A 12,661-nucleotide genomic window follows, 5' to 3' on the forward strand; every position below is an offset into this window, starting at 1 on the left:
CTTCAAACACCATTTGTCTATGACTAGGGAGAACGGTTGGCATTGAACAAAATGCTAGGAAGTATCCTCAAGAAAATAGAAAAATCCAAATGTTCAATATTATGTTTCAGTTGGATCTTTTACTATTAGCAAATTTTGTGCGAATGGCCGAATGGGCCAGTAGTTTAGTGAGCGCAGGTCTGTAGCCTAGTTGGTAGCACCTCAGTCCTGACTTAGATTGCCCGCTATGTTACTGACCTGACTGTACACAAGAAATTTCTGCTTGTGCAAAAAATGAGAGAGTGGGCTTTCTCGTTTAGGGCATTTTTTCTGTTACCGAATGTTGCATACATTATACATACATGTATTAATGGCTTACAAGGATTTGATTGACGTGTTACATATGAAACAAATCCGTGTTAGCACAGTGTTTACAATTTCTTCAGCTTTCTAGCTAACAGAGAATTACTAGACCTTTTCCTGAAGAAGTAAAAACCTAGGGCCCCAAGCAACGGCCAAGAGGTTACAAGAGCAATGTAAGCAAGCAACCAGACTGACCTCCCCTGGGTTCGACTGAGTTGGTTTATGGATTTCTTAACAGGACCAATGGCTTCACAGATTTTGTTCGCATATGGCTCTTCTCGCTGTTCTTGAGATCCTCCGTGTGCTTGAACAGTCATCGCATTCCCTTCTGAGCTGTTTTTATCATCCGCCCAACTGTCACTCTCATTTTGTATTGCTCCGGTGTTTTGATTGTGTTGTACGTGTTGGACAACCATGCTATCATTGAGTTCAATTTCACCAGAAATCTCGTTGTGCAAGGAGTCACCGTTGTTAGGGCTATCATTTGTTACTGCAGCTACCATTCCATCTTCCATGAAATTCACATATGGGCTTTTGTCAATTGATGATTCCAACGATGAGTGCAAATCATGTTCTTGTGCCTGCATTCAACTATAACATGTTACGTTATGTTAACCAGAGCTGATATGTGAAGTACTACCAAGCACCACCTTCTGCCGATGCATGTAGGGGCCATCATGCAGAGCACAGAGGAACTCGGAAACAGGCTTTACCCACCTGTCAAGCATTCAGATAGATACAGGCTGAACGTCAATCACTATTGACTGATCAAATAGAGAAGTCATATCTTATGTTAAAAAGGAGACGCAAGGGCAAAAACGGAGTAATTGATGCTAAACATTTTTGCCAAATAACTTACCAAAGCTTTCTAGCAGTTAGGCCTTCAAAGAAAGCAAGATGTCCGCCATTAGGTGTAGTTGCCAATACAATGTTTTTGTTTGCCCTAAATCAGCGCATGCATAGGGGCCTTATCAACACATTAAACCAGAAAATATTCAGAATAGTGAGCTTTCGTCGTATGTTTACCTGCATTCATCCCAGGGAATGGCCTCCCTTGTGCAGAGGGGGTCATCTAAGGCACTGATACAAAGCAGGGGAACTGAAACGTTGCTGATATAATTTGCACTGCTGCACTTGCGGTAGAATGTGTCCACTGTCTGAAAGGAGCTAGTCACTACATGGAATTCACTCCTAAAAATCATACAACACCTAAATTACAACAACGGCAACACAATTTTAAATAGCACTAGCTAACTGAATCAAAAAACCCATGATTATTTTGAGTTACATTGATAGGTTCTCTAGGTCATGACTTTTCTGCTGGAACTTGGAGCCCAAACCAAATACCAATTATATGATTCATGTTCAAGTAACCCATATTCTATAAAGTATAAATACTGTACAAATAAAATTTGTATGCTAGAACTGGCTGAAATTCCTAATACATCTTTCTCATCTCGACAGTAACGAAGTGTTGCTGTGCCATCAGTCCAGAACTAAGGTGTCCAATTCAATATTTTCTCATGCAGACCCGCAAATTCCAAGGCTGCAATCCTTGATGCTGCCACAAGTCCTCTAACAATAAATGTAACCCTTGCTTCTACTGACACTATCAGTAGCAAGTGTTTCAGGTTTCCCTTTGATTTATTAAGAGCTGAAATCAAACACATGTACTCCATGCTACTAGTGAGGTCACAAAATACCATATGATAACCTCACTTTTGTAACCATCTGCCCTGGATGCTGGATTCAATCAAGCAAGATGCTTTTCCTTCAGGTCTTAGCCTTTTCCTGGTTGTTATTATTTGTAAAGTGGAATCTGTTAGCCTAAAAGCCTGGTGTGTGAGGCGATACATTTGCGCCTCCCTTTGTAATTTATCCCTCTCTTAACGAAATAACACACAGCTCTCCTACGTTGTTCGAGAAAAAAATTCAAGCAAGAGGCTCAAATGTGCAACATGAGATTGAGCAGACCATTATATGCTTTCGATATGGAGTCATCTGATTGTTAACCATGGTTCACTGTTTAAACTAGTGCCTAAATTTTGAGTGCTCTTGGATTTTTCTCTTTAATCGTTTGATGTTGACTGCTCTATGTTTTTTTTGGGTGATAGCACTGCGCGTCAAATTTCTTCAACTTTTGCATTTTCAATGGTCACCAGCCAGTTTCCCAATTCTCAAAGTAAACGAGATGCTATTTTGACGAAAATGTTTTAGAATCGCATCCACATATTTGAAAGAGGTGTGATGTTATGGAATTATCAATTTATCATGGATAACCTAATTCCATCATGTAAGCTACTCTGTCCCCAAAAAAGAGTCATTCTAGGATTCAAATTTTGTCCCATAAAAAGTGTCACCTGCCAACGTTACAGTCCTACATATAGCTACCGTACCGCAGCTGTCCGTGTCTCACATCTGCCTTCACTCCTGCCGGCCAATGGAACTCGGCCAGGAATAAAAAAGCGCAGACCTCCATCGCCACCTGCTACTGCTTGCACCAGTACTACACTTCTTTAGCTGATGGAATCATTGCATACTAGGGGTATGCAGGTATTTTACCAATGTCCTTGATACAAACGCCGTTCTCCAAAACGACCCAATTTAAGGGACAGAGGGAGTACATATTTTAGGCAGCATTTTGGTAAAAACGAATATGTTTTGGCTGGACACACCCTGCTGTGTCAGTCCATTCTAATGGAAAGAGTAGTCCACAACCAAAATGGGGCGCGCGCAGGGGGGGGGGGGGGGGGTCCATTTCTGCTTGAATCAATTGTGGTTTTGCTTTATTCCACTTAATTTCCAATGGAATAAAAATGTAATTACCACTGATGAGCAAAGAGAGCAGTGAAACTGTAACCAATAATTTTAGACAATCTAAAATATGAATACTTTGCTAATTGTGCAAAAGAAGATAGTGCAGATTTAGCATTAGAAAGAATACCTCATATTTTGCAACAACACAAGTGGCATGGCGGTCAAATTCCCGGATAGAGTGTGACTGATGAAAGAAAAAAAAGGGGGGTAAGCACAACATGTCGTATAACCAGCTAATTTATTGAAATATAGTCAAATTGCTTATTAAATGGACTACATCTGTTGTTTTTAATGCAAACTCAATAACACAACACGTGAACATGATAAGGACCGCATGGCTACGAAAAAATAGACCAACGATGCTATCTTATGGTCATACCGATGTAATAGCTTCCCAGTTTGCAAGTCGTGCCAAGACTGGTTGATGTCTGTAAAAGTAACACAAGTTGAAAAAGAGTATGGAGCAAAAGTAGAATCTATTATATTGTTCAGTTGCATTATTAGACAAAGAAAGATCTGCTAAGTTCAAATTCAAAATGGTGGCGATCTAGGAAGGAGAAGCATCATCGCAGTCAATCAATGTGGCAAGGACTTTTTCAGTAATTAGTAAACATTAGTTAGCAGAAAAGCATAAAGGTAAGGTTCACAAGATTGCAAGGGAAAGGGCTTAACAAGTACATACAGTTTTGCATATCCTTTGAGACCAATTGCAAGAGCTCTATCGTAACATCGCTGCACAAGCTTGCGTGAAATAAATCTGTTGGTCACCTGCATAATTGCAGTGATATAACAATATACTATGTATAATCAGTATTAATCAAAGTGTTGCGTTGAAAAATGGAAGTGATAGAAGAGCATCATTTGTAATTTGTTAACTAAGACACTGAGGAAAGATGAGTAGGCACAGAAACTGAAGTGACAGTATTTGAAACCACAGGTGTGGTACAATTGATATGCAAATCAAAGTATTTCTGCATAAAAGCACAACTTAAAATCAGAAAAAGCTGCGAAACCTCTGCTAAATTAATTAATATAGTCACCAACCAGCAGATCCCAGGGAGAACAAATAGATGCAGCACCAGCTACAGGTGTATTTTCACCTTCTTCTCCAAGATACTTGACCTAAATGGGCGATATATATGAAAAATTCAGAAGTAACCTTAAACTATTAAGTAACAGCTGCAGTATTTTTTTTCACAGGTTGGGAAAGGGGAAGGAAAACTAAACCCACCACAATATTGGCACCTATGCTTGTCCCAACAGTGAATAGTGGAGCCTTCGGATACTCTTGATGAAGGAAATTAACAACTTCACGCATATCTTCCGTCCACCCGGCATTGTAAAAGCAATCAGACTGCGAACAGAGAAAAAAGTAACAATAGGCAGCTAAACCTTGTATCAGCAACTAATGTTGGTGGCGATTCTTCTGGTGTTAGAATGTGTTTTTAAGGTTAACCAACTTACAAAAAAATCTTGGTTTTGAACAGAAAATCATGTCTTCTCATAAGTTTTGATCTATGGTAGAACTTACTGTTATGGAGATGCCACCCAGACCCCTGTGGTTGCTTACAACAACATTCCATCCTTTGATTGCCATAGAAAAGACCAAGTGCTTCACATACTGCAACAAACCCCCCGCGTCTTGTTTAGAATAAATCATAAAGGTAGCTAAAATGAAACAGGGATTATACAGTCAACTTCCATTTCTTGTTTAAACTGATCGACTTACAGCAGCACTAGAATCACTAGTTAATCCAGGTATCACAACAACAAGAGGTGTTGAATCATCCTTAGAAATGGTTCCATCACAAGTGCCAACATCTCCAGCTGCAACATAGCACCAAAAGGAAAAGGTTAATCATCCATTTGCTTGCTAATCAATCTTAAACTATCTAAATTTGCAGAACCTTCAAGATCAGAGGCTAGTAACCAATCTAAGGCAATGGTCCCACCGTCACGAACAGTGTACAGCTGCCTGCAATATAAATTGTCGAATCACTGTGAAAGATAACCATAGTCATAAAACTCTATAGCATCGCAGTTTTTATCTTGTACTGTAAGGCCCCAATTTAAAAAAAAGCTGATATGTTGCACTGTATGGCCATAAATTGCAGATTACTGAAACGAAACAATGAGAGTCAAACATTTTCTGGACATATGAAAAACAGCTTTTGCCTCCCTACATACATAATATGTTCACACTTATGTAATACTCCCTCCGTGCCAAATTATAGTTCTTTAACTTTGTCATAAGTCAAACTAACTTAACATACACCATGGAATTAGTTTCATTAAATTCATAATGTAATATGTCTTGATATGACCACTATTTGAACTTGAAGATGTTAATATATTTTTTCTAAAATTTTGGTCAAAATTAGAGAAGTTTAACTTAGGACAAAACTAATGTGAACTATAAATTGGACCAGGTGGAGTACCTAACTTTTTTTGGACTTTGTGCAACAGCCATAAAACACAGAATTGCGTAGCTAAAATTGAATTATCATGTGCCCACTCACATAGCTGCATACTTGCATAGTTGCATCAGCAAAGTTTTAGTAAAAGCATCAACAGAAGAACAATAACAATGTAACTCCAACCTCCCATAGGTGAATGAAGGTGGCCTGCCAGATATGCTCAGGAACAACGTCTGCAAATGAGGACTCGCTAACCACGGCGTCGCCAGGTACCTACGCAATGCAACATTGGGGAAGGGAAGACAAAAAATCATAAAGCAAACTTTCTCCGGAAGAGGGAGGCAGAGCAATCTGATGTCTCGTGAGTCATGATAGCATATTAGCATCCCACGCATGCCCGCGCACCTGCCGTGCAGCGAGCGGCACTTGGAGGCGACCCGGTGGTACACTTGAGAGTCGGGGTGGAAGGTAAGCGAGACGCGGCCGCCGCGGAGGCCGCGGAGGAGGTCGCCCAGGAAGTGGAGCTCGAGGAACCTGTACAGGAGCGCGGCGGCGAGGGCGAGCGCCGCGAGGACGTAGCGCGTCCACGGCACCAGCGCCGCCGCGCGGAGAAGCAGCTCGCCCGCTGACTCGCCGCCGGCGCTGGAGACCGCAGCCTCCATCAATTTTGGGTTGGGGGATGCCGCGCCCGCGAGCTCAGTAGGGGTCGACACGGTCACCGATTGGGGATCGACACGGAGTCACGGAACGGTCACCGATTGTCGATTGAGGAGGTCGATCTCGCCGCCGCGCTGCGGTTGGGAAGCGATGGGCAGACACGCGAGCTGATTCGTCTCTGAAATGGACGCGCAAGCCTGTGTGAGACTGCGGGAGTGCGCGTGCGAGGCACACGAGTGACGAGACATCGTGTTTTTAGGCGATGGACACACGCGCGCACCCAGGTTGTTCTTGGTTTGGGCCTTTGTTTAGATGTAAATTTTTTTAGATTTCGCTACTTATTTTTGTTTGTTTATGACAGACATTGTCTAATTATAAACTAAGAGCTTGTTTAGATCTAAAAACTTTTTGGATTTTGACACTGTAGCACTTTCGTTTTTTATTTGATAAACATTGTCCAATCATAGAGTAACTAGGCTTAAAAGATTCGTTTCGCGATTTACAAACAAACTGCGTAATTAGTTTTTATTTTTATCTATATTTAATACTCCATGCATGTGCCGCAAGATTCGATGTGATGGAGAATCTTATAAAGTTTTGGGTTTTTGGGTGTATCTAAACAAAATCTAACTAGTGTCAAAAGATTCATCTCGCGGTTTTACAGTTAAACTGTGTAATTAATTTTTATTTTGGTCTATATTTAATGTTTCATGCATGTGCCGTAAGATTCGAAGTAACCGGGAATCTTGAAAATTTTTTGGTTTTTGGAGTGAACTAAACAAAGCCTTGGTTGATAAGTGATGACTTGGCTGATTTATTATAAAAAAAATACTTAATGTTCTATATATGCATTTAAAGATTTAATGTGATGAGAAATTTTGAAAAAAAATTTGTAGTAAACAACTACTCCCTCTGTCCCTTTTTAATTGTCGCCGTTGATGTACGTGCTACAAGTTTGACTCAATTTGTAGAAAAAACGTACAACATTTGTATCTCCAAATGAATTTGTTAAAAAACTAGATTCAAATATCTTTCTAATGATACTAATTATATGTTATAAATATTAATATTTTTAATATACAATTGGCAGTTGTTTTTTGGAAGCGCAAGCGACAATTAAAAAGAGACGGAGGTAGTAGTCCTAAGTGAAAAGTGTTAGGCTACTGTAGCACTTTCGTTTATACTTCATTCCAAATTATAAGTCATCCCAAGAATCTTGTAGAGTCAAAGCATTTTCAAGTTTGACCAAAATTATAAAGAGAAATACTAAGATTTGTAACATAAAATAAATATACTATGAAAGTATAATTGAGAAAAAATCTAATAATACTTAGTTGACATCATAACTGTTATTGTCTTACCATATAAATTTAGTCAAACTTAAGATGTTTTGACTCTCAAAGATTCTTAAAATAACTTATAATTTAGGATGGAGAGAGTATTTGATAATTATTATCCAATTATAGATTAACTAGACTCAAAAGATTCGTCTAGATAAACTGTACAATTAGTTAATTTTTTATCTATATTTAATGCTTTATGCATATAACATAAGATTTGACGTGACAAAGAATCTTCAAAAATTTTTGGAACTAAACAAGGACCTAGAAAAGGAAACTCAACTCAACAGGGCAAATGAGCATCACGAGCGGATGCAGAGTACTCCACTGCAGCTTCAAGATTGAAACACGGACCGAACAAGCACCAACCAGCAACCAAGATAGCATACTTGTCATTATATTGAAATCATACGCATCAGTGCATTACAAGCTTTAGAACAGGACTGAACATGTGTAAAGCAGTATACAGTAGACGATACGTCCCTTATTCTTATAGTTATACACATTTATCAGACCTGTGCTATACAGCCATACTAAAACACAGTCTTCCTGATTCTCGTCCGTCTTCTTCACATAAGGCCCATGGTGCGTGTCGTGCCCTGGCGAGCGCCAGACCCACCAGGACCATGGAGCTGGTAAGTCTGGCTCGGCACAACCTGGAGAACACCTGGTTGCTCTGCAAAACAAACCAACAAGCAATGGCCAGATTGAGAAGAAGCCTAGATACAAGAATGAATTGTGGAACTTAAACTAAGATACGGAATGTCTCTTGAATAATGAGTGCAATAATGAGTGCTGGTGTGGGATGACTGATGATATAGAATGTGTTGTAGAGTTTCCACAACAGGTACTGAATGATATTTGACCAATATCATGTTCAAAATCTCAGTTAAAAATAAAGTTGTAAACTAATAAAACAAAAATGAAACATATAGCATACATTACTCCAATGAATGAACAAATAAAAAGGTCCCAGTCCACAAGAAAAATGTTGAATTTCCTAATGTATTCTCTAGGACTTCAACCATCAACAGTCAAGAATATCACAATTCACAAATATTCACTAGCCCACGGGATGAAGTTGTAAGTTTTTACCATTCAAATGTCAGACAAATCTGGGAAAAGCTTTAGTTATAAACTCGACAAAAAAACTTCTTTCTGTACATTGGAAAGGCAGATGTGGCCCTGTTTGGATCCGTAGAGCTAATAGTTAGCTGCTGATAATTAGCAGCTTGGATACAAATAGGTCTAGCTAATTGTTAGTTGAATACACAGCTAACAACTATTTCACTAGCTGGGCCAAACTAGCTAATATTAGCTATGAACTATTAGCTAGCTAATTATTATTAGCAGCTAATGGATCCAAACAGGGCCATAATAAGAGCATGATCCAAGATTATAGTGGGAGCATTGCAGACTTAGGTGCTCACAGCATCAGTAAGCTACAACCACAATTGCCCAATTCCCTAAGTATTTTGTGTGCACACAACAATAATGTGGAGAGGGAATCACTTTGATTAATTGTTATCCTACAAAAAAAATTAAGTCCAAGCATCCAACAATCTACAGCTTGGAGGTTCAATAATGCGAATTGAGAAAGGATTTCATACACCATGGGCATCCACTAATTTGATCATTTGGTGCAACCAGAAACAAGAATTATGCTCCCCATGCAAAATTCCCCCAGTACAGCCACGGCATGATGAAGCAAGGGCATCGCGAAGCAAGCAGTACAGCTTAATTGCAGGAAAGTATTTAAAGGGAGAACTCACCCTTGAGATCCTCGACCTGCTGGGGGGTGAGCTTCGCGGAGAAGCCGCTGGCGGCCGTCTTGTAGTGGTAGAGCACTGCGTCCCTGGCCTTCTGCTCGCTGCGAAACCGAGGGGGGGGGGGATCAACTCATCAGAAAACCCACCACGTTCCCAAAAAATAAAATAAAATGCATCCCCGGCACAAATTAGAATCGATCGAGCCCCAAATTTTCATCCTACCAACAAGCGCGGGCCCCGATCGAGTCCTGTTAAACCGATCTGACGGATTACCTGCCGAGGACGGGGGTGAGGGTGCGGAGGTGGAACTCCTCGGGGTCGGCGTCCTCGGGGCGGTCGACGTACACGATGTGCACGGCCGTCTCCTGTACCGCCGCGGGGGCTGCCTGCTTCTCCGGCTCGGCCGCCATGGCTGCTGCTGCTGCTGTGACTGTGAGGAACAGGAGGATCAGGAGAGGGTTGCTGCTAAGCTGCCGGAGCTGCGAACTGGTCTTCTTCATCGCCGTCGGCTTCGAGGTTGGGCTCGTCTTTATAGCCGTCCGTCCGGGATGGCGGTGCCGTCGTGGCTACTCTGGATCTGGGGACAAGTCGATAGTTTCGTGGTGACTCCGTGCGTGCGTGCGTCCATCGTCTCGGCATCTCCGCGTCCAACCGCCCTGGGCTGATTCTTCCTTCTCGGCGAAGTATTTTTGTGCTGTTGTTTGTTTGCCGGCACGTTTTGTAGATAGCCAGGTGGTTTAGCTTAGAGCAACTCTACCGCACACCTACTTTGGCCTTGTTTAGACTGACTCCAACAGACGACGCATCCCGCTACCCAAACACAAAATGCCTACTCCGCGATGTTTTATCGCAAAAAGAGACGCACCAACAGATGACGCAAACGGGGAACGCATTTTAGGTGAGACGCGATGAAGAACGCAAAATTGCGTCGCTCTCTCTCCTCGACCCAAATCTCAGACGCGCCCAAGCTCTTGTGCTAGGTGGGACCACGGCAGCACGTCGTCCATGGCGTTGCTCCCTGGATGAGGAGCAGCCGGCCGCGTGAGGCGGGCCCTTGCGACAGGGGAGCGGCGCCGAGGCGAGGCTGGTCTGCGGCGAGCTAGGGAAGGCTGACTCAGCGAGGCGCGTCCATGGCCAGCACAGCGAGGCAGGCCCGCGACGGGGAGCGGCCGGCGTGGCCAAATGAGACCACGGCGGGGCGAGGCGGGTCCATGGTCGGCGCGGTGAGAAGCGGCCGGCGGGCGCGAGGCTCTGCTTTTGCGGTTGGTCGGCGTCGGGAGAAGGGGAGCCGCGAGGAGAGCGTGTGGCGGCCGCAGGCGGGGAAGAAACGAGAGAGCGTGGGGCTGCGCGAGGGGAAGAAGGAGCGACCGCGCTGAGGAAGAAGGAGACGCGACGGGGAGAGTGTGCGGCGGCCGTGCGCGGGCAAGACGGGGAGCTTGCTCTGCTTTTGCGTTTGTTGTTGGGGAAGACAATGTTTGGGTCGCATGACCGTTTGTTGTGCGTTACCCAAATCGTTGAATGGGTATCATGTTTGGGTTGTCCTTGTTGGAGATAGCCTTAGTCCCAAAAATTTTGCAAAATTTTTCATATTCCCCGTCACATCGAACTTTAGACGTATGCATGGAGTATTAAATATAGATGAAAATAAAAACTAATTGCACAGTTTAATCAGAATTGATGAGACGAATCTTTTGAGCCTAGTTAGTTCATAATTGGACAATATTTGTCAAATACAAACGAAAGTACTACTATTCCTATTTTGCAAAAAATTTTGGAAGTAAACAAGGCTGAATATGAATGTTGAGGTCAAAAATCCAACTCCAACATAGCTTCTACCGCGGATCTTAAATTTATTGGGCCAACAAAATCCTCCCACCAGCCTCAATTCCTATTGGGTCACCCCACGACCCCTATCCTGTTCGCGCGTATGGAATTTGTGGTCCTTCTCTGCTCGATCTCCTCCTCGTCCGCTCGATCTGCTCCCCGAATGGTCGGACGGCCATGGCGCACTTGCTCGCGACGCACCTGCTCGCGGCCATGGCGCACTCCCTCCATGCGGCCCTAGCCAGAGCAACCCTAACCTGCTCACCGTCGTGTCGGGAGGAGCAGTCGCGAGCTGCTCACTGCCGCCACCGAGAGGAGCATCCCCATCTTGCTCTGGCCGCAGGGAGGAGCGGCCTCGACCAGCTCGCCATGGGAGGAGCCTCCCCAGCCTGCTCTAGCTGCTGGGAGGAGCCTCCCCAGCCTGCTCTAGCTGCTGGGAGGAGCGAGGTCGGCCTGCTCGCTGCCGAAGGAGTGGCCACGGCCTTCTTTGGCCGCTCTCCTCGTCCCCTACCCTGTGTGTGTGGAGATAGGATGAGGGGAAGAAGAGTTGAGTCAATGACGTGTGGGTCCCCATGTCATTCGTCGGCTCCAGCGCCACTGGAAGCGGCATCCGACTCCATTAGGCACAAGGCTAGAGGTTGAGGAGTGCCTCTTTGCGGCTATCGCTAGAGGGCCCAAGCGCGAAAGCAAGCCTGTTGTTGTTTGACGCATAGAGCAGAAGTTGTTGCCGCCACCATGGACAAGGACGTCGTAGCGTTGTTGATCTAATCGCTGAAGGTCGATTGGGAGGTGCTCGTAGCTGGTTCGCACCTACATGGATGAGCGCCGTCGACCCCGACACGACCGCCGACGTGGGATTGAAGCCTCCTGGCATGGACGGAGAGGCTAGGAGATTGAGCCGCTGCTGGGGTCACTGAGTAGCCACCGCTGGAGCTGGACGCTTACGCTCTACTCATCCTCCGAGCAAGTAGGAAGACAAGGGAAGAGAATATATGCTCTGTTTTTTCTTGTTATAACTGACATATCCCAAACCAAATATCCAAACAAGGGAATTGGATAAAAACTCTATAACCCTACCCCATCATAATCCATCTCATTTCCTCGACCAAACCCAGCAGCTATCCAAACGGCACCGTCGTTGCCTCGTTGGTGCGGTTGCCGGGGGCATGAGTGTGAAAATAGGAAACTTCTAGGGTGGCCGTTGTTGTTTTCTCCTCCCCCTCTCTCTTGCTGATGAAGCACGACTGCACGAGTGTGCAGGACGCGTTTCTTCGAGGCCTTGGATCTCAAAATAAAATAAGGTCTTGTGTAGATGTGAAAAGATTTTGGATTTCGCTACTGTAGCAATTTCGTTTGTTTGTGACAAATATTGTCCAATCATAGACTAACTAGGATCAAAACATTCGTCTCGCGATTTACAGTTAAACTGTGCAATTAGTTTTTATTTTTATCTATATTTAATGCTTTATGCATATGCCGAAAGATTCGATGTGAC

At 43.7% G+C, this 12,661-nt stretch overlaps 2 protein-coding genes across 3 annotated transcripts; both read right to left on the reverse strand.

Moving 5' to 3' along the window:
* Positions 256 to 6,473, reverse strand: LOC8077155 (embryogenesis-associated protein EMB8). Of its 2 annotated transcripts, none has more exons than XR_002447595.1 (14): positions 5,982 to 6,473; positions 5,760 to 5,849; positions 5,067 to 5,134; positions 4,889 to 4,986; positions 4,691 to 4,780; positions 4,391 to 4,513; positions 4,204 to 4,281; positions 3,842 to 3,927; positions 3,539 to 3,587; positions 3,287 to 3,343; positions 1,369 to 1,533; positions 1,202 to 1,285; positions 993 to 1,059; positions 256 to 923 (listed from the first exon to the last, which is right to left on the reverse strand). XR_002447595.1 is itself a non-coding variant. In XM_002441112.2 (14 exons), exons 1-14 carry the CDS (start codon positions 6,236 to 6,238, stop codon positions 411 to 413), a joined length of 1,791 nt encoding a protein of 596 aa, XP_002441157.1. In that variant the 5' UTR covers positions 6,239 to 6,471; the 3' UTR covers positions 256 to 410. The 2 variants fall into 2 exon arrangements, 1 of the variants encoding a protein (XP_002441157.1); XM_002441112.2 differs by having other exon boundaries at positions 1,369 to 1,499; positions 5,982 to 6,471.
* LOC8058509 (subtilisin-like protease SBT3.9) lies at positions 7,941 to 10,156 on the reverse strand. The gene is made up of 3 exons (XM_002441113.2): positions 9,616 to 10,156; positions 9,346 to 9,443; positions 7,941 to 8,249 (listed from the first exon to the last, which is right to left on the reverse strand). The coding sequence occupies exons 1-3, from the start codon at positions 9,840 to 9,842 to the stop codon at positions 8,143 to 8,145; spliced, it is 432 nt and encodes a 143-aa protein (XP_002441158.1). The 5' UTR covers positions 9,843 to 10,156; the 3' UTR covers positions 7,941 to 8,142.

The sequence above is a fragment of the Sorghum bicolor genome, chromosome 9, assembly GCF_000003195.3.
Source record: "Sorghum bicolor cultivar BTx623 chromosome 9, Sorghum_bicolor_NCBIv3, whole genome shotgun sequence".
NCBI classification, from domain to species: Eukaryota; Viridiplantae; Streptophyta; class Magnoliopsida; order Poales; family Poaceae; genus Sorghum; species Sorghum bicolor.

Bases quoted from the DNA above. Each gene is read 5' to 3' on its own strand.
- LOC8077155 (XM_002441112.2), bottom strand. From the start codon at position 6,238: ATGGAGGCTGCGGTCTCCAGCGCCGGCGGCGAGTCAGCGGGCGAGCTG. The intron at 4,987-5,066 runs GTTCTGCAAATT...GCTATGTTGCAG, and splicing joins ACTAGCCTCTGATCTTGAAG to CTGGAGATGTTGGCACTTGT. The intron at 1,500-3,286 runs GTATTCTTTCTA...AGCTCCTTTCAG, and splicing joins GTGTTGTTGCAAAATATGAG to ACAGTGGACACATTCTACCG.
- LOC8058509 (XM_002441113.2), bottom strand. From the start codon at position 9,842: ATGAAGAAGACCAGTTCGCAGCTCCGGCAGCTTAGCAGCAACCCTCTC. The intron at 9,444-9,615 runs GTAATCCGTCAG...TCGGTTTCGCAG, and splicing joins CTCACCCCCGTCCTCGGCAG to CGAGCAGAAGGCCAGGGACG. The intron at 8,250-9,345 runs GTGAGTTCTCCC...TTTGTTTTGCAG, and splicing joins GCAGGTCGAGGATCTCAAGG to AGCAACCAGGTGTTCTCCAG.